The 19,368-nt window shown below is 42.7% G+C and overlaps 1 protein-coding gene across 9 annotated transcripts in view; it reads left to right on the top strand.

Annotated features, from left to right (window-relative positions):
* The window catches only part of ARMC3 (armadillo repeat containing 3), a 92,150-nt gene that overhangs the window by 44,902 nt on the left and 27,880 nt on the right, over positions 1-19,368 (top strand). For 8 of the 9 annotated variants that reach the window (XM_077154051.1, XM_077154026.1, XM_077154059.1 and 5 more), the window contains 4 exons: positions 1,234-1,417; positions 8,103-8,255; positions 8,357-8,462; positions 19,101-19,350. In XM_077154051.1, coding sequence (XP_077010166.1) covers positions 1,234-1,417; positions 8,103-8,255; positions 8,357-8,462; positions 19,101-19,350 — 693 coding nt within the window. The remainder of the gene's footprint in view (positions 1-1,233; positions 1,418-8,102; positions 8,256-8,356; positions 8,463-19,100; positions 19,351-19,368) is intronic. The other variant, XM_077154079.1, reaches the window with a different exon arrangement.

Genomic DNA, 19,368 nt, shown 5'->3' with positions numbered 1-19,368 from the left:
TTAGAATAGATGGCTTGAAGTCTTAACTAAATCAGACAACATCTGAGCCTGTGCAGAGTGAGGTTACATCAGCCCCCCTTTTGGTACACTCTGTTTCTCTGCATGTCTAGTGATTTTTGGTTACCCCTGTACGTTGTAGATGACACATGCTGGTGACTCTGAACCCTGTGGCTCTTCTGAGGACTGCTGACATTCGGTTCTAGCAGACCATTAACTTCAAATTCTCTCTCCCGCGGGTTGTGTGTTAGCTGACCGGTCTGCTCAGTTCCTATAGTTTCAGCCTTTCTCCCTGGGATTCTCCCCAGTGATTTTGTATTTTGATGGCTGGCCATGTACTTGGGCAGAATTTAAACTTGGATTTGGGGGCGCACCTTTCTTCTTGTTCCCTGGCATCTGAGCATTCCTCTCTAGATTTCCAGGTCCTCCCCCAGGCTCAGACTCTGACTTCTGACACTTCACACCAATCAGGTTTCAGCTTTATGATGCCCAGGGATGGAAAAAGGGCTCACCTTAAAAAGCAGTAAATTAACAAATATCACTTAATGGAAGGGTAGGACATAGGCCCCTTTCTAGGTCCTACCCATTTTTTTTCTTACCAGAGTCCCTTGAATCTCCTTCATGAATATACAGTTCAGTGGCCAGCTAGAGATTTGTCTATAGTTTAAATTCAGATTTTAGATTATCTCCTTATTTGGTTCTCCTAATTCTAGAATTTCCCCTTTAGATTTCTGGCTGTTCAGGAAACGCTGCAGTTTTCCACTGCTATGCTGGTTGGGGAGAGTCCTCAGGCAAGAAGGCCACATGCTCACAGTACTTTCTCTTGCCTAATGCGATTATACAGAATAGATTTTCTTGCAGCTTCTGTCTGCTTTTGGATACTTTCCAGCATATTCAAATAGGTTTTGATGAAAGAAAATATTTTGTCCAGATTTTAAAATTGTTATAGTGGACAACTGTATGAACAACTTCAGTCCACTACAGATTGCTGGAAGTTTCCTCTCTAATGTTATTTTTTTACCCATAAAAACCTTTTGGAGTAGAGAAAATGAGAAAAGATGGGGCAAAAGGCTATGGAGAGTGATATTACTTTGATAAACATAACTCCTGTTTACTCAGGCCTCTGTCACAAAAATATAAATTACATGATGTTCTGGCTGACCTTTGTCTCTCTTGTAGCAAAGTTTGGAAAGCAGAAGTCATCCTTGCTAAAGCTGTGCTTGCTTTTATTCTTAGGAATTGAATGACCTTCATACGGAAGCACTGTCAGTGATGGCCAACTGCCTCGAAGACGCGGACACCGTGACGTTTATTCAGCAGACCAGCGGCCTCAGAAAGCTCCTCGCCTTCGCAGAAAACTCTACAAGTCCTGATATCCAGAGAAATGCAGCAAAAGCAATTACTAAAGCAGCTTATGATGGTATGTTTCATTTTGTATAAACTAAGCATATTCCTTCCTGCAGTTGTGAATTTGATTAATATTAACAAACTAGGGTATTTTGTGCTTTTAAATAACCACCTGAGAATAGTGTAATAATTATTACTTAAGGCCAAACTCATCTCAGTGCCAATGAATTAAAATAGAGATTTCTTAATTTAATTGTCATCGTATCTTTTTTTTTTAACAATCCATTCCTAAATTAAGTTTTAAGCCTTTATTTCTCATGATTTTGGAATTATACAGAATGTATGCATTATTTGTGATCCAGAAACCCTTGTATAAATAAATCTACATGTAGAATATATCTTATAGTTATTTTTAAGTTTCAGCTGGATTCTAGCGGTGCTATGTTATATAGTTCTGAGAAGCAATACACCCATACTGTACACATAATAAGATTTCCATTTTGGTGACAAGCTATGTTGACATAAATCTATAAAATATGAGAGATTATTTATATCACAAGCCCTGAAGATGAAATTAGACTTTTAATTTATGTATATTTGGAGTATTTTATTTAATAAAAGATGTGATTTTATTTCCCCCCTTTTGCACCACTTCCCTTACAAATGATGACGGCCCTGACTCTTTTAGGTGAGTTATATTCTACACATACACACTCGCATCTTTATATATGTCTATGAGTGTGTTATGGGAAACATTTCCTTTTCAACCCGCGCTGGGTCTCTGCAAGGCAAACCTTGGCTGCAGCAGCAGAATTTCACAGCGCAGTGCATCCTCCCCACAGAGGCCACGAGTTACAGTAAAGAGGCCAAACCTAAAGACGGACTATGAACTTAGAGCTTTTAATGTTGGCAAAAGTTTGTTTTGGGTATTCTATTAAATGGGACTTTTTGCCAGAGCTGGTGCACTCTGCTGTCCATTCCCCCAGTCCCTCGTAGCTAACTGAGACCCAGGGAGGGGTAGTGGAAACACAGGCAGGGTCAACCCCAAGGGTTTGCACATCCCAGCATCTCTGCGGCCTAGTGTGGCCGGTCCTTCCATGTTGGCTCCAGCCCCTCCTCAGGCAGTGAGTGTGGTGAGTTCACAGCCCACCACGTGACATGGTAGTGGGGAGGTCCAGTGCCAGTGCCAGGTCCACGTGCGGCACTGTGGCACCTGGGTGCTGGCAGCAGCCTCTCTAGACACACCTGTGAGCTCATTTAAGGATGACTCACTGAGCCCCCATTTTGTATCCAGTGAACAGGCTGGACACAAACACCCAGCGGTGTTGCCAGTGGACTGAGTGCAGTGCCGGCAGTGGGGAGCGGTGAGGCTGCAGGGGTGAGCAGGTTTCAGGCCCTTGTGGGCACGACCAGCCCTGGGGAGGATTTTGGGATTGGTCTTGATGGCATCCAAGGGCCAGTGAAGTGACTGAAAGCTGGCAGGGGACATTCAGGATGTTCACTTTGGGAAAGAAAGAGCACTCGTGCTGAGAAGTGAGCCGGTTAGAGGGTGCCGAGCATGGGAAGACCGCAGTGAGAGGTGGTGGTGCCTCGCCATGGGGGTTTGTCAGGACAGCCACCTAGCACACAGCACTCGGGGCACGGTGGGCAGTCAAAGATGCTTGGAGAATGCATGCAAGGGAGAAGGGCAGGCCCGGGGGGGAGGAGGTAACACTCTATCCATTGTAACGTGAAGGAATCAGATCAGACAGGCCTCCCATCCCCCTGGCATGGAATGTTTTATGATTCTGCTTCTTGTGTTGATTATAAAATGACTATACTTCAGGTCCAAATGGTGTCTCCCTGCCCTTGATTTTATACTTGATTTTAGAACCCAGTGGCTAACCCAGGGCTTCCTTCGTCCCTGCCATCTGTGCTCACGTCCTGTCATCCTGTACCCTCTAACCATGCCCCTTTGGAATGGAAGGACCCTTTCAGTTTCCCCCTGGGCGTGGTCCACAGGCTGTCCCACGGTTGCCTCTTTACCTTTTCTGCAGTGTCTCTTATTTGTCATACCCTCCCTGAGCTGTGCGGATAGTATTCTGAACAGCATTTTAAATGCATGCACCATCATTTTCTATAACAAAGATTAATCATTTTATGATTATTTCCAATGTCAGGCTTATGAAGCAAGTTTTTTAGTCGGCCTTTTGACCAGATTAGCACATTCGGCCAACTCTTTGAAGGAAAAACCAAAGTAAACCCTAGATCCCCTTTCTCAGCATGACCCAGAGCTCAAGGTCCTTTAAATTCCAACATTTTTGACTTGCTGTGTTTTTTTTTTTTTCAAAGCAAATTTTGCTGTGGGGATATTATTGCATTTTCTCTGAGACCTAGTATATAATCAATCTGTGCAAATGTGCTCTGAAATGTTAAAAAGATATGGGTTTTGTTTGCTATTTAACAAATATTTATCATGCACATGTTCTGTGCAAGGCAGTGTTCTAGAAGATAAGGGTAAACAATGACTGCGATAGCTGAATAAATATTTGTTAAATAAATAAAAAGATGTATTTCCTGTAGAATACAGAGTTTGATATTTACCTTTTGGTTCAGCTTTATTAACTGTATTGCTCAGTCCTTTTGTCCTTATGTATCTACGTCTGCTTGGCCTGTCACAGAGGAATAGTGGTATGTTTAGAAGCTCCCCTCCCCCCTATATTATCTATATTATCTCTTTCAATTTTCCCTTGTGATTTAATTTTAACTAACTTGCTTTGTTTGATGCTCTCTTATAAAGTATTTGAGACCTACTATTGCTTTATATCCACTACTGGTTGCACGTGGGCACAGCATTTTGCATGCGGTTGCAGGGACTGTGTGGACAGCCTGGAGCCCATCTAGGCTCTCGGGGTCCATGGACACCACATTGAGAATTTGGGGCTACAGTAAAGTGGGATAAGCTCCCGATATCCTAGTCTTGCCATACAGAGTCTCCCATTTCACAGAACCACAGGGCCACTGCTTGTTAGTTTGCCCTGCTCTGTGCTCTGGGTTGCCCCACCCATTGTGCTTGGAAGCATATGGCTTAACACTGGACTGTAATTTTGCACATATTTGCTCTGGTTTAAGTCCTCAGTTTAAAGGTGTTTGGAAATTCTAGGTATCCATATTCTCCAAATAGCTACCTTAGATGGAAAAAAAAGGTCGGTCACCATTGCTTTTTGAGGAGTCAGTAAAATACTTGCTTTCTCTTTTTGCCCCTTAAGAAATTTTTAAAAATGTGCCTGCTCATGCTTTCACCCTCTTTGCTAAACTTTTCAGCAGTTTCCTCAGGCTCCCCCCCTCACAGCGCAGCCTTCGTAGCCGCCTCCCCGGGGGGCGGACTAAAGCAGCAATGCAGACGGGAACCGCAGGCGCAGCACAAAAGCCAGCGTCCACGGCACTGCAGCCAGCCCGTTCTCCAGACGGGGCAAAGCCTACCCCTGCCCCAGCTCGCCAGACTCACCCACGCCTCAGCTGTGTCCCATCCCACTGCTGCCCAGCCACCTGTCCACACTCACACTTAGACCTATCACTGGGTCTTCTAATTGGTAGGCTTTCTCCATCCTTTCCACCATATCCTTCTTCTTCTTAAACGGTTTCTTCCTTTGGTAACTGCGCAAGCACTTCCTTACCAGATCTAGTGGCTGCACAGATGGGTTAGTTTCCTCATAGCCTAGTTGGTATCTGGTCTAAAAAATCCATTCTTGGAGCCTCAAAAAAGATAAAAGATTCCACAAAGGTTCAGGTCTCCTCCCAGTCCACATATCCTGATAATCCCCATATGTGGCCCCTCTTGGGACTGGCAGGACAGGCTTTGGGAAATCTCTCCAGTCCAAGCTTACCAGAAGAGGAATTCCCTACCAGGCTCAGAACAGGGATGAGGCTCAAGCTTGCACTGAGGACAGCTGGTCTAGCCCCCATTTCCTGAGGATTCTCTTAGATTTTTGTGCATTTATTTACCTCTTACCTCTGTTTTCCTGGCTGGATTCTAGGTGCAGGCTTCTTTTCAGGTGTTGTAAGTTTCCTGTCCACTCCTCATGATCTCGCCAGTGGCCCATGAGGTTCTCTGTCTACGGCCCCAGCCCCTTAACTGGACACAAGTTTGACTTTACATTAGTCACAATCAGAAATGCCAAACACTTGACGAGGATTTACCAAGCTGTTATCACCTACTATGTATGTACTGAAAGGAGTCATGAATAAGTTTTAAAATCATTTTCCACTTAGGAAACTCCACTCACACATAGGTCCGATAAATGGTGCACTGTAGCTTGCTATGAAGAGTGATGTAATTTCCACACTTTTTATTTTTGATCACCTTCACATTTTTCAATTTCCAAAAGGCTGAGTAATGCATCTTCAGCATCCATCAGGGACACAGCTGCAATGCATGAGCACCTAATTCACCCCCTGTGCATAAGCGGGGTTTTGTGGAGTTTAGCCTGCCAGCCCACGTGGGAAGCCCAGTGGAGGTCGCCCTTGACCTGGCATGAGGAGGAGGAGGCTGCGAAGCTTCTGAGCTGCGGTTCACGTCTCAGCAGGAGCAAAATTGACACAATAGCAGCCTCCTGGATGGGCGAAGAAAAGCATCATTAGATGCAGATTTATTTTCAGTTACAGAATCTCAAGCTTTTTAGCTTAGTGATGCTGAACAAATGTTGTTCTTAAAGGACATTACTCTCTTAGAAGCATAACTGGCTCACCATCTTTGTTATCTGTGTAATTAAAACTTCTCGGTGTAGCCACAAGGAAAGTACTTGCTTAATATGTTAATTCATCTTTTAAATCTATTTTGTCCATGCCGCGGTCCATGCTGTTGAGGTTTGCTGGACACAGCTGGATTTTGAAACCATTCCTAGCATGGTTGAGAAACTAATTGCCCACGGTATTTATTTAAATTATTTAAGAAAATCTTCCCAATAATTGAATACACTGTGTTTTCTGAATGTGACAATTGCATACTGTAAAGTTAGCCTTTCCAGTGAATTCTTTGGGCTGATTTTCCTGATAGAATCCAGGCTATGAGCATTCTGTTTAGGAGGGTTGTTTTAGAGGTATCAGGGAACTTTTAGTTATAAATCAAAGCATTTAAGATCAGAGACGCTAGAAGAGTTTCAGATATTATTTGTCCAGTGGAAACTAGCAAGGGCTACGCAAACTTGAGATTTAAGTATTAACCGCAGCCTTTTTTGTGAAAAACAGCTAAGGCCTGCCTGAATTCTAATTTCAAGTGAAAAGAACAAGGGATTAAAGTGATAGGATTACAGGACATGCCTCATGATTGGTTTAAGTTGCATGAGCAGAAGCAGCCTGTGCCAGCCGGGGGTGTTTCCCAGAATCCGAGCGGAAAAGCCAGTGTCTGCAGAGATGGCATGTCAGTGAAACTGCCTCTTGGAATGCAGGCAACTTTTTCAAGGAAGGGAGAAATCATATGTTAACTTTAAACCGTAAACTTGGTTGCTCTTGATTTCTGAAATGTTTCTGGGGGGGGAACGTATTAAAAAATATATAAGTAATTAGTTCCACTTGTAGATATTATCATCTAAATGATTATCAGCATTTTTGATAGAGATTTTTATTCTGACAGACTAGGCTCCTCTTAAATGTTAGCATCCTAAGAGAGCACAGCAAGCTTTCTTCTATTTTAATCAAGCAAATTGACTTTGTAAAAATTAATTAACGAATAATCAAACCTATGTTATAATTTTTTGAAGGACTATGAATATGTGGGCACGGAGTCGTTTGTAAGCAATTTCTTTAGAAACTCATCCTGGTACTTTACAGCATTAAACAGGAGTTTCCTTTTAAAGTGTTTTTTCTAGAACATGCTTTTAAAATCTAATAACTGATTTATTTATAACTAATTATAGAACAACAAAACTATGGAAACTTACTTTTCTAATATGGTTTAATGCAATATTTGCTTTTGTATAAGATTATCAAGTATGAAAACTCAAGCTAAATCAAGAGAAAAAACCAGTGCTTAGGGAAAAAAAGAACCTGCAAGATATTTTGGTTTCCAATTCAGTGTTTTATAATTGGGTGAATATTATGGTATGTAATAGAGTCATATCTTTGTCTTCAAATAAAGAAAACTATGCTAATGTGCTTTTAGATTACATTTATGACAATTTATCCCTGAAAATAGTTATTTTAATTTGTGCTACTTTAGCATGAATTGGGCCTTAAGGTAAAAGATAATTATGATATTCTGGCGTAAGATTGTAAATTAATTCCTTATGACTCAGGGTCATAGCATTGTGCTTTTAAAAATTTTCTCTTCTCCTCTGCTCTTCTCCCGAAGTCTCCAGCACACAGCCCACGAGCCTGCTCATGTTAGACATCTGTCTTTAAAATAACCGTCAAATAAACAGGATTTTTTCCTAAATGACAAGATAGCATGTGTGAACACTGAGCACCCAGCAGGCACCCAACAGGCATTAGATCAGTGCCTGTGAAATTGAGGACACTCCTGAGTCTTGTTATGGAATTTTTATCGCCCTAGTTTTGTCATATAAGGGAGTAGGGGAGAGTGCAAAAGCCACATTCGTGTCGCCTGGCCCGTTTGCTCAAAAGAGCAAACAGGCATATATACCTTGTTCAGTTTCAACTCTTTGAATCCCTGTCATCCTTTGGGTGGGTAAGCAGTTTTTTTTTGCTCATGAGTATCTTGTTCATTGCTCCTTTTTTTGCAGCACAATTCTGAATTTTCATTTTCTTTGTTTTATGAAAAGCTGAAAACAGAAAACTTTTTCATGAACAAGAGGTTGAAAAATGCCTCGTAGCTCTTTTGGGTTCTGAAAATGATGGAACTAAAATTGCCGCCTCCCAAGCTATTTCAGCAATGTGTGAGAATTCAGGCAGCAAGGATTTTTTCAATAATCAGGGTAAGCAAGCTGGAAAGAAACGTTTTGGACATTTAAAAATTTCTCTCTACCGGTTCACATGAACATTTCTCAAACCCTTTTCCACCTGTCTTTGCCCACAGGGATTCCCCAGTTAATTCAGTTGCTAAAAAGTGACAACGAAGAGGTGAGGGAGGCGGCGGCTCTCACCCTGGCTAATCTGACCACCTGCAATCCTGCCAATGCCAAGTAAGGCCACAGCTGCCCTCAGCGCTGATTGCTGTTCTAACATCATGTTTTGGCTCTCAGATAGTTTACATGGTCTCTCACGTGGTCTGGCTGGGGCTACTCCTCAGAATCGCTATGAAAACTGCCTGTTTCCCTAATGTTCAATTATGTTCAGCCCACTGAGTTGGACGGCAGGGTTCTCACATGGAAGGCACAGAACAAATAAGTCCAGGTACGGATGGAAACTTTAAAGACAGCGTTATATAAAATCTAGGAAAGGTCTTAGAAGATCCATTTAAAAGGACATATGTGTTAGATAAATGTGGAAACATTTTCCAAAGTCAATTTTAAAACAGCATATTATGGGAGAATACTATGAAGAAAGGAAAGGTGGGGCTTCTGTCTTCCAAACAGGTCAGGTATATGATGTATATTCATTTAGAATTTTAATTCCCCCCATAATCCACCCAGGAAATGGGGACACTGAAGCCCTGCAAGTTGACCTTTATTGGAATAGCTGAGCTGCAAATTAAGCCCAGGTCTGTTGGACTCCCAGATCTAAATTCTTTCCTCTGCAGATGATAAGATTGTTTTATAAAGCAGAAGGAATGTCTGGAAGGCAACTTTCATAGACAATGGTTCGCTCTCCATCTATCTCATTTGGTACTTTAGTTGTTAACTTTCAAATATCATTATTTTGTGGCATTGTGGCTAAATTACTCTTTTCTAAGTTGAAACAAATATCCCCATCAATGTACATAGTCAATTCCCTGACCTTTCTTTCTCCTTCTCTATTCCCACACAAATATTTTGCCTAATAAGATGACAAAAAATCTAACAATGGCCAATAAAAACACAACAAATAAGATACAATGAAACACAATAAAATCCACAACAAACCTACTAGAGCTAAGAGGTGAATTCAGCAAAGTGGCAAGGGACAAGAACAGCACCCAAAACCAGTAATGATTCTATACACTCATAACACATCATTTGAAGAGGAAATGAAGAAAATAATTCCATTTTCCACAGCAACTAAAAGAATAAAATATCTAGGAATAAATCTAACCAAGGATGTAAAGAATGTGTACACAGAAAACTACAAAACATTGCTAAAAGAAATCAAGTAAATCTAAATAAATAGAAAGGCATTTCATGTTCATGATGGAAGATTAAATGTCGTTAAGGTGTCTATTCCACCTGAAGTGATTTTACATATCACTGCAATCCCAATAAAAATCCCAACAGCCGCCTTTGTAGAAGTAGAAAAGTCAGTCATCAAATTTATGCAAGGGTAAGGGGCCCCGAATAATCAGAGCCATCTTGAAAGAGAAGAGTGAAGCTGGAGGACTCAGTCTTCCTAATCTTAAAACTTTTTGCAAAGCCACAGCAATCAAATCAGCTTGGTGTACTGGCCTAAGATTAGGCATATAGACCAATGGAATTGAATCAAGAGCTCAGAAATCAACCTGCTTTCAATTCTTTTGGGTATACAACTGGAAATGGAATTGCCGAGTCATATGGGAACTCTATATTTTCTGAAGAATTGCCAAACTGTCTTCCCCAGTGGCTGCAACATTTTACATTCCCACCAGTAGTGAATGAATCTTCCTATTTCTCCTCCTCCTGTCCAACACTTGTAATTTTCCATATTTTTTTATAATAGCCATTTTAGGAGTGTGTGAATGGTATAACATCATGTATTTGACTTGCATTTCCCTAATGGCTAATGGTGTTGAACATCTTTTCATGTGCTTTTTAGCCATTTGGATATCTTCTTTGGAGAAATGTCTATTCATTGTTCATTTTTAAAATTTGGTTTGTTTTTCTTTCTATGGTTGAGTTGTAGGATTTCTTTATATATTCTGGGTATTAAACCCTTATCAGATATGTGGCTTCTATGATAAAGTCCTCTGGTGCACAGAAGCTTTTTTATTTTGATGCAGTCCCATTTATTTATTTTTTTCTTTTGTTGCTTGTGTTTTGACTGTAAAGTCTAAGAAAACATTCTAACAGAAGCTCTTGAAGATGCTTCCCTGCATTTTCCTCTAGGAGTTTTATTCTGGTTCTATATTTGGGTCTCTGATCCATTTTGAGTTGTGTTTGTAGATGGTATGAGGTAGGGGTCTGCCATTCTTTTGTATATGGACACCCAGTTTTCCCAACACCATCTGTTGAAGAGACTATTCTTTCCCAAGTGAATGGCTTCGACACCCTTGTCAAAAATCAGTGGGTAAAAATATGGTAAGATGATGAACAACAATAAAAGTAACAATTTGAAGGCCCAGTAAAAGAAGGCAAAAACAGCCAGATCCACTAGTTAGAATGGTAGAGGGAGAAAGAAGAGCAAAATTCCTTTAAAGTGAGTAAATAAAAGGTGAAAAGGCTAATACAACCCCCACACAAAGAAACAGATGAAAATGAGACCCATGAGGCAATAATGAATCTTATATAAAAGTTTAATTTAGTTAATTTGGACACTATTATCTTTTCTTGGTGCAGTGTGAATGTCTCTGACAATTTTCAACTTATAATACTTTTTGGAAAGGAGAAAGTTGTTAATATTTGAGTTAGGAAAGAATTATTTTCCCATTAAATTTCACTTTATATTTACCTTGTACTCTTCTCTCCAATTATTCTCATCAAAGATATACATTATAAATGCAAATGTCTAGTGAATTATTTTCAGGTCACATTTTTCTGAGGGGCAGATCTTACATATTATAAGAATATCTTAAAATATTAATTTATAACATCACTGCCATCTGTTGGATCTGATCAGAATTAGAGTTTTTACATTATTCCCTGCGATAAAGGGACTCTGTGGTTTTAATTTTCCTTTTTTTTCCCCGCTAACTAACTTTGGCCATTGGTAAATTATGAAAAGATTAGGAAATTAGTATGACTATTGGCTAGATATTATTCAAAAGATACAATTATTTTTAGAAAATAAAATACAATGAATAAAATAACGTAAAAAGTAATCGTTATTTTATTTTCGTTATTGCAATTATTTTAATATACATGGGTTAGTAAGTAAAAGCTGATTTGAACTAAATGAATGTTGGATGCAACGAGGCTATTTTCTGTTTTTTCCAGAGGCCAACCTATTTTGCTGTAGAAAATACATAATCGGGTCTCCATTGTTTCCACACTGATCATTCTTTTTTTTTTTCATACTTAATCTTCGGGAAAAACAGAGTGATTTCCCTAAATCTCAGAGCCCTTTAATCTATCTCCATTTCCTTGTGGGTTTTTTGGTTTGTTCCCCTTCTTGACTTCTCACAGCCGCAGTGGCCCAAGAAAGTTCTAAATGGCAGCACAGATAGTGGTTCCTTAAAAACTAACAAAAAACACGAGTGGATGGATTGCTGGGCCACTGCTGTCTCCGCGATGCTGGAGACAAAGGCCTCTGGGGCATCCTGCTATGGGGTGGCCTGTGAAGGTCCGGGAAAGGACATGGCCCAAGGGGATTCCAGAAAGAGGGAGAATGCCCCCAGAGGCTGCGCATGTGCCTTCTGGTGCTCTGGGGTCTTTGAACGCCCTCACTCTGCATGACCTGTCATTTTGCATTTTTGGTATTAACACTTCTGTTCACTAATATGCAAGTGAAACACTGAATAATTTTAACACCCACTATAATTATTCATGGAGTACCCAGCCTTAGAAAGACACATCATTTGCAGAGAAAAACTGAAAAGTTTTGCCACAAACTGAGCATCATACCGTACTTGAAAGAAGCCAGGACTCCGTCTGTTCAAAGTGACCAAATACACGTGGGTCTCTACCGGGTTCCCAGGAACGAGCAGGGACAGAGTGGTTTCAGGCTCTGTAGTCAGTCTCACTAGTGGGTCTGGAGCATGTTTTCATGCCTCGTTTTCCTCCCCCATCCTGTTAAACAGAATTAGAGAGAAGTAAGGCATTTGCCTACTTATCTTGACCATTTTGTTTAATTTCCTTTATCATTCTGTAGGCTCCAGGAGAGACTCATGCTTATTCCTTACAAGTGCCTATGTCTGAGGCCTGCAGGTTGCAGGGCAGAGAACGGTGGTCATTCGGAAGGGGAAAAGCCGCTCTTAGGGTCGCCCAGTGCCGCCTGTTTCCTTGCCGTCCCCCGCAGAAGAGGTGGCGGTCTTTGGGGTGGCTGGAGATCTTTACTCTCACCCTTTGAGAAACAGATTTTGTAGCCCTGTCCTTGGGCATCCATCTTGGACATTCCCATAGAATAAGCACAAGAACACATCTATTCAAGAAATGGTGTCCATAAAAATAATCCACAGGGACCGGCAGAACTTTAAAATGCAGACTCATGTCTGAGGTTACGAGGTTGCACTCAGTAATGCTGGAGTGGCACGCATCGCCTTTGTTGCCTAAACAAAACGCTGTCTGAGCCGCGCGTCCCGCCTGCTGGGAGAAGAATCGCGTCTTCCTGCTGACCCCTAGTGGCGGTCACGGAGCAAGTTAGGGGAGGGACGATGAAAGCGATGGAAGATTGTTCTGTATTTCAATGAAATGCACACTGCGTCTAAAGTGATGTTTTGAAAAATTATTAAAATACCATGATAGGTATTTTAAAGACAGAATTCTTCTGCCAAATGTGTGCTTAACAGACACTTGTGTCTATTTTGTCCCATTTGAAGGTGAAATCTAAGTTTTGACACACGCATTATACTGGTGGTTGAATATCTGCTGTGCTATATAATCATATAGAATAAATATAACTGATTCAACAACATAAATTAGGAAATCTTATTTTATTGTGTCTAGAGTAAATTTTTTGCTCTTAGCTTTTTTTTTCCAGAATTCATATTTATTCCACTAGATCCTCTGAGTTCATGGCTAGCAATGTGAATGTCTCCCAGGAGAACTCGAGCTGGGCTTGCATGTTCAGTTTTGTATTAAGGATGATATCTCAAGGAATGTAGAGTTTTATACATTTATACATTTAAAAGACTTCTGAAATGGATAGAATAGATGGGAAGGGTTTTTATTGCAGACTTAAGAATTATTCCTGCATTTCTACTATTTTCTTCCAAATTTGCTGAGTTAGACAGGTACTTTTCATTTCTAACTCTTACAGCCTACATTTCTTTCACAACTTCATGGAATCTTATTATAATGTTGGCTGTGCTGGATTGGGAGAAAAGTTATATGGCATTGGAAGAAAATATATAGGATAAGGAACTGAATTTTGCAATAAAACAGGTCAATTTTGCATCCCCCTTTCTTGACAAAGAGTTTGAATTTCATTAGCTTATTGTTTTCTGAGGCTAAGTGAATCGCAGGAAATGCTCAATTAGCAAATTGTCCTTGCAGCTTTGATTCCCTGGAAAGCAGTTTGGGGCTGTCAGGAAGGCCCATCCCAGGAAACACCAGGGACGGTCTGTGCTATCATTTTTGAGCATCCCATGCCCCAAAGTCAACAGCAGGGGGTCTCTGTTTTCACTGGGCCTGTCCCTTGTGACGTGCAGGTATGTAAATGTGATATGGTTTCCAGGCTAATCGGAAACATTGGGTCACTGTGAAAGTCATTCCACATGACTATTTTAACGCCTTGGCCATGATTCGATTTCCTTAGGAGAAAAGCCTGCTGTAGAAAACCGAGACAGTTGTTCCTGCCTGATGGCAGGTAGGTAATTACCGGCAGGGCATTCCAGCTTTTGAAGCAGAAGGTAGCGTGTATGGAAATGAAGTATTGCAGTTGAACAGATAGGCTAATAAAGATTCCATGTCACTTGTAAGAAAATTACATTTGAATTCCCCAGGCTTTGATTGACTGCCTCAGAATCAGGCGTGAAACTGTACATGCTGTTTGTGGCCATGCTAGGTTCACGCAGTAGGTGTTCGTGGCTGTGATGCATTTGTCTCTTTATGATGTCACAGCATCTCAGGCAAAAAAGCATATTATGAAGAGTTTCAAAATCATATCTACTGAGACACATCAATGTGACATAATTTGGTGTCACGTAATTTTTGTTTTTTTTTTTCCTGCATTTTTCTTATTTTGCTGTAGGAGGCACAACTTCACACATTTGCTTCTGTGGCTGGCTTCACTTTAAAAACTATATATTACTGAAAAACCCTTCATTTTAATAATTCACCTGTACTTAATAGTAAATTCTTCCTTCACATAAAAATGCTTCTCTAAGTAATATTGCTCTAGAGGGAGAAGACGTCCTTCACTTAGTGTGCTAGCTGTGCCAATCCTGGAGTCCAGTAGAGTTGGGGGGGCTCTCATCCCAGTATTCTGCAGCTGTGGGCTGCGGCAGGGGGATGGCTGTCTTGGACTCCGGATGGACCCATTGAGTGAACGCATCCCCCTTCCTGGGTCACTGTCTTTGTGGAAAGCAGGAAGGGGACGAATGTTGGGCGTCCCGGTGGCAGTGCTGCAAGCCCGGCTGAACCTTTCCTAAGTCAGGCCCCCGACGTGGGAGCCGACAGCATCACCTGCACCGCAACTTCTCCTGCCCACTTGCTGTGTGTCTGCCCCACTTGTGTTCCCTGCGGAGACAGGACTCGCCAAGACATGAATGGATGGCTATAGGGGCTGTTGAAGAAGCGGCCTGCCTGCCTGGTGGGTTTCCCACCACCTGTCCGGGCTCTGCCACGTGGATTCCCATGGAGCCCGGCCAGCCTTACTGTGCAGAGGAGTGGGTGCCAACCTCCCGGCCGCAGCAGGCATCCCATTCGAGGATGTGATATGGCACCAGCAGACACCATCTAAGACACCTGCAATGGCAGTGTGGAGACATCTTCATCTAAATTCCTAAGAAGTGGCCCAATGCGCGAAATTTCATTTCCTAAACTCCACATAAAAATGGCCTCACCGTACAACTGGGGAGGCGCTGGGGGAGGGCGGGAAATGAGCTGCTTTCCAGGGCGGCTGTCAGTGAGGCGAGCAGAGGCCCAGCTTGGCGGGTCCTACCCCTCCACTTTTCCCCACCCCCCGGCTGCAGGCCCAGGGCTGGGGGAGGCTCCTCTTCCCCTCCCTCCTCCTGCACACCCGCCCAGTGGGCTTCATGAGCCCTGGAGTTGATTCAGTCACAACAGGTGGGTTTCCCAGCCCTGGGGATGGAAGAAGCCTAGGCTCTGCCTCGAAGAAGCAGGTGAAGGCGGAGGCGGGCATGGAGGGGGGGCTCCGGGGGCAGCGCTGGGCAGGCTGAAGGGTGAAGAGCGCCCCGAGGCTGGAGCACGGCCCAGACGGGGGAGGGCGCAGAAACGCCCCCCGACCTGGTCTGGGGGTCAAGACATGCTTCCTCGAGGAAGAAACATTTTGCAAGATGCATGGGAGAGATCAGAGGGGAGAGCCGGTCAGGGGACACGTGAGAGGAGAGAAAGGTCTGGCCCGATGGAGGCTGCAGAGGCCGGAGCCGGGAGAGGCAATGGGGTCCTGAGCTGGAGACGAGGGGGCCACGGGGTGCCTGGGGGCTCTAACCCGAGCTGAGGGTCAGGGGCATCAGCCTGGCAGGGGGGAGCCTTATGATGAGAGCTGTAACTTTAAGAGATGATTACAGCTGTAAGGTGGAGAAAGGCCTGGAAGGGGAGGGGAGGGAGAGAGCTGTTTGGGAAGGTGTTTCCAAGAGGCGGTGCTGGACTGGAAAGGAGGGGTCTGGGTGGGGGGTGGGGGGAGGGGAGAAAGGCGGAGGAGGGAAGCAGGGCTGGGTCAGGGCTGGATGTACAGGGGTGTCGGGCATCACCTCAGTTTACACCTCTCCGACCACAGAAACAGATGCTTTTATACACATTCCCATATTTGTTAAGTTTGTTTTCCTTCCTTTGAATTCCCATTTTAAACTCTTACTTGATTAAATTCCAGCTGGATGGGGACTGATGGGAGTAAGCAACGGAAAATATTTTCAAATTATTGTGATGGCATATGGCCTATAATCCTGGGTTTTGTAACAAAGCAGTTTGACTTCTGTCCCATTCATTTGGAAGCTGCTGTGCTATCTAGGAAACTGAAATGCATTTTAAAAATATGACAGGCTTCAGCTTGTGTAGAAACAGGGGGAAATAAAACAGGATGCCTTGAGGGTGAAAGAAACAAAATGTAATTCTCCACTTTGTTTCTTTAAGAGAAATTACCTTTTTTTTTTTAAAGTAAGGACAATGGCTTGGTATTTCATCACCACAATGTAATCTCAGTTATACTGCTTACACTTAAGCTGAGCCTCACATTGCAGTTTAAGGGCTGATATGTGCGCCCGAGACAAGGCGCTCTTCCCGGCTGCCCCGACATGGTTTGTCTTTCTGGACTGACAGTTATGCTCGATTTAGGAAAGCCGCACTCCATTGTGTGCCTAAATCTTTGTTTTTTCAGAGCAGCTAGATTTTTTTATGGACTTCCCTTTACTGCCTCCATAAAGAACAAAGAAAAGAGTCGAGATACAGATGAGCCAAGGTGAAATGTGCCTTTTACGAGAAAAGGAGGAAGCAAAACCAGAGCAGGGGAGCTGAGCTCGGGTGCCCGCTGTGAGTTTATCTTGGTGGACCGAGTTATCAATGAAAAGACGAAAGCAGGGGAGTGTGATCCTGTGGATTCAGTTGATTTTTTCAAAAACTCCCTGATACGCACAAAAGTCCAAGCCTTTGAGGACATAGTAACATGCCTTGACTTACAGTCCTTAGGCTTCCATCATGCATGGGTTGAAACATGAGATCTTCCTTTACTCCCGCGCAGTTTTAAGAGTTAAGTATTGCCAAAGGAAAAACCACCAAGTGACAACGAATTGCAAAAATAAATGATACATATAATTATATATTTAAATACAAAGTGTTCGGTTTAATGGACTGATTGCATTGTGTCTGAAAACTATGTCCAAAGGAAAAAGATGATTTAAAAAAAGATTTAAGTATACATTAAATAATTAGAAAATATGCATAGTTTCAAATCCTTGCTGGCTGAGGTTTTTGTTGTTGTTTTTGAATGTTTAAACTGTAATAGATTGTAAGACAATCTATTAGAACATCCAAATTTCCCCTTATTCATTAAACTAAATGGTCACCATGTCAACTGATAATCGTATTGCTATAATGAGCATAAGAGTGTTTATTTTTCTCCTCCAGAGAAGGGAACTCCGTGTAGGCCCTGTGGTGTGATGTAGAGCCTTCCCCCCCCCCCGACATTTTTATCTAAGTAAACGTTGGTTACATGCCATCTCATCAGATTTTAATTTTAAGGGGCGCTTTCCCAGGGAAAGAACAGGAGGCCGCACAAAAGGGTGAATGTGCCCACAGGACGGGGGGCTGTGCAGAAAAGGAACCCGGCGCTGGCTCTGCCTGGGTGTGAGTGCGGTGTGTTTTGTGGCTGATTTGTACAAACTGGGGCAAGAGACGGGCCTTCTAAGGTGAGCTGCAGCTGAGCGCTGCATTCTCCGGGCAGCCTCGTCGTTTCGTACCTGCCCAGTCCCTGCTATTCAAGCTCATTCACTCCGCTGATGCCACAGTCACAGGTGCCTTGAATGCAGGGCTGCCGGGCTCCTGATGAAGTCTCATGTGTGGTCTGCCCTTGGATGGATAATTGTCGTAACTTCTATTCTTGGGGGTGTCAGTGTCCCTTCACAACCAGCGCATTTAAGTGACAGTACAAACTCAGAACGATCTCATCAGGGTACAGGGTGGCAGACTAAATCATGAAGCCTCAGTTTTTTTCTTTTCAGTTTTGGTTATTTATATGATCCTAAATGCAAAAATATGTCAAATACATGCAAGTCATGCTCATGTTATAGGAGTCTCAAATATGTCATCACCATGTTTGCCTCTATAAATGATGATTTAAATGGAATTTTAATGCATAATTTTGGGTCTTCCTGTCAAATCAAGATACTCAGTCTGTTGTAATGCCTGCAGCATCTCTTATTTGAAGCAATGCCAAACATTAAAGAACATCATTAAATTGTCTCCCATCCGTTAAATTGAGCTCATTTTTATTTTTACTATTTGCTGAGCTTTTGGAATTATAAAGCAAGAACTATAGAAACTACTGTGTTCTTGAAAGAAGATTAGGCTTTCCAACAGTGAAAAAAATATTAATATATTAATGTAGAACTCTAGTCTTATTATATTAGAAATAGGAAATTTAACAGCTGAATATGCCTACATTACTAAAATTATATCAATAATCATGACTTTGACCTTTGATGTTTGATTTGTAAAAGCCATATTAGCATGCAGAATGGTTTGCTGTTCTCAAAGACATTAACTTCTGCGTACAATTAACAGCCTAATGTGAAAAGGGGGAAGATGGGCTAAAGAATCTGAACTTAAATCAAGAGTTCCAATGCTCAGTCATTCCTCCTATTTTCCTAGTGGTTAGGAACTTTTTAATAGAATTTCCTGGCCTTATAAGTATCACTCAGTTAAAAAAAGAAGAAGAAGAACAGCTGTAGTAGGGATTCTAAGACATAACCATACAATTTCCTATAACCCAAAGCTATAAAAGGAGGAAAAGGATGATCTAAATTCATTCCTACCTGAAAACTTTCCCAGACGCAGGTTTAAATCCCAGGAGGTTCAATTGTGCATTCACGCCTGCCGCAAATGAGTCGATTTCTCAAATTTCATTTATGTGTTCGTTCGTTTTGTAAGCTTAACTGTATGCTTCAAAGGTGGTCTCCTGCCCCCAGACTGACGGCGTTGGCCGGTCCTTTGTGTCCCCAGGGCCACCGCCGAGGCGGACGGGATTGGTCCGCTGATAAGCACGCTGTCCAGCAAACGCGACGGCGCCGTCGCCAACGCGGCCACTGTGCTGACCAATCTGGCCACGCAGGAGCCGCTGCGCGGCAGCGTCCAGAGCCACGACCTGCTGCGCGCCATCATCGGCCCGCTGCGCTCGGCCAACGCCGTGGTCCAGAGTCGCGCCGCGCTGGCTGTGGCCTCCACCGCCTGCGACGCGGGGGCCCGCGCCGAGGTGAGCGCCTGGGGGACC

Source organism: Tamandua tetradactyla, chromosome 1 (assembly GCF_023851605.1).
Source record: "Tamandua tetradactyla isolate mTamTet1 chromosome 1, mTamTet1.pri, whole genome shotgun sequence".
Taxonomy (NCBI): Eukaryota; Metazoa; Chordata; class Mammalia; order Pilosa; family Myrmecophagidae; genus Tamandua; species Tamandua tetradactyla.
Note: the sequence above shows the minus strand (reverse complement) of the source record. Positions and strands in the feature narration are given on the sequence as shown.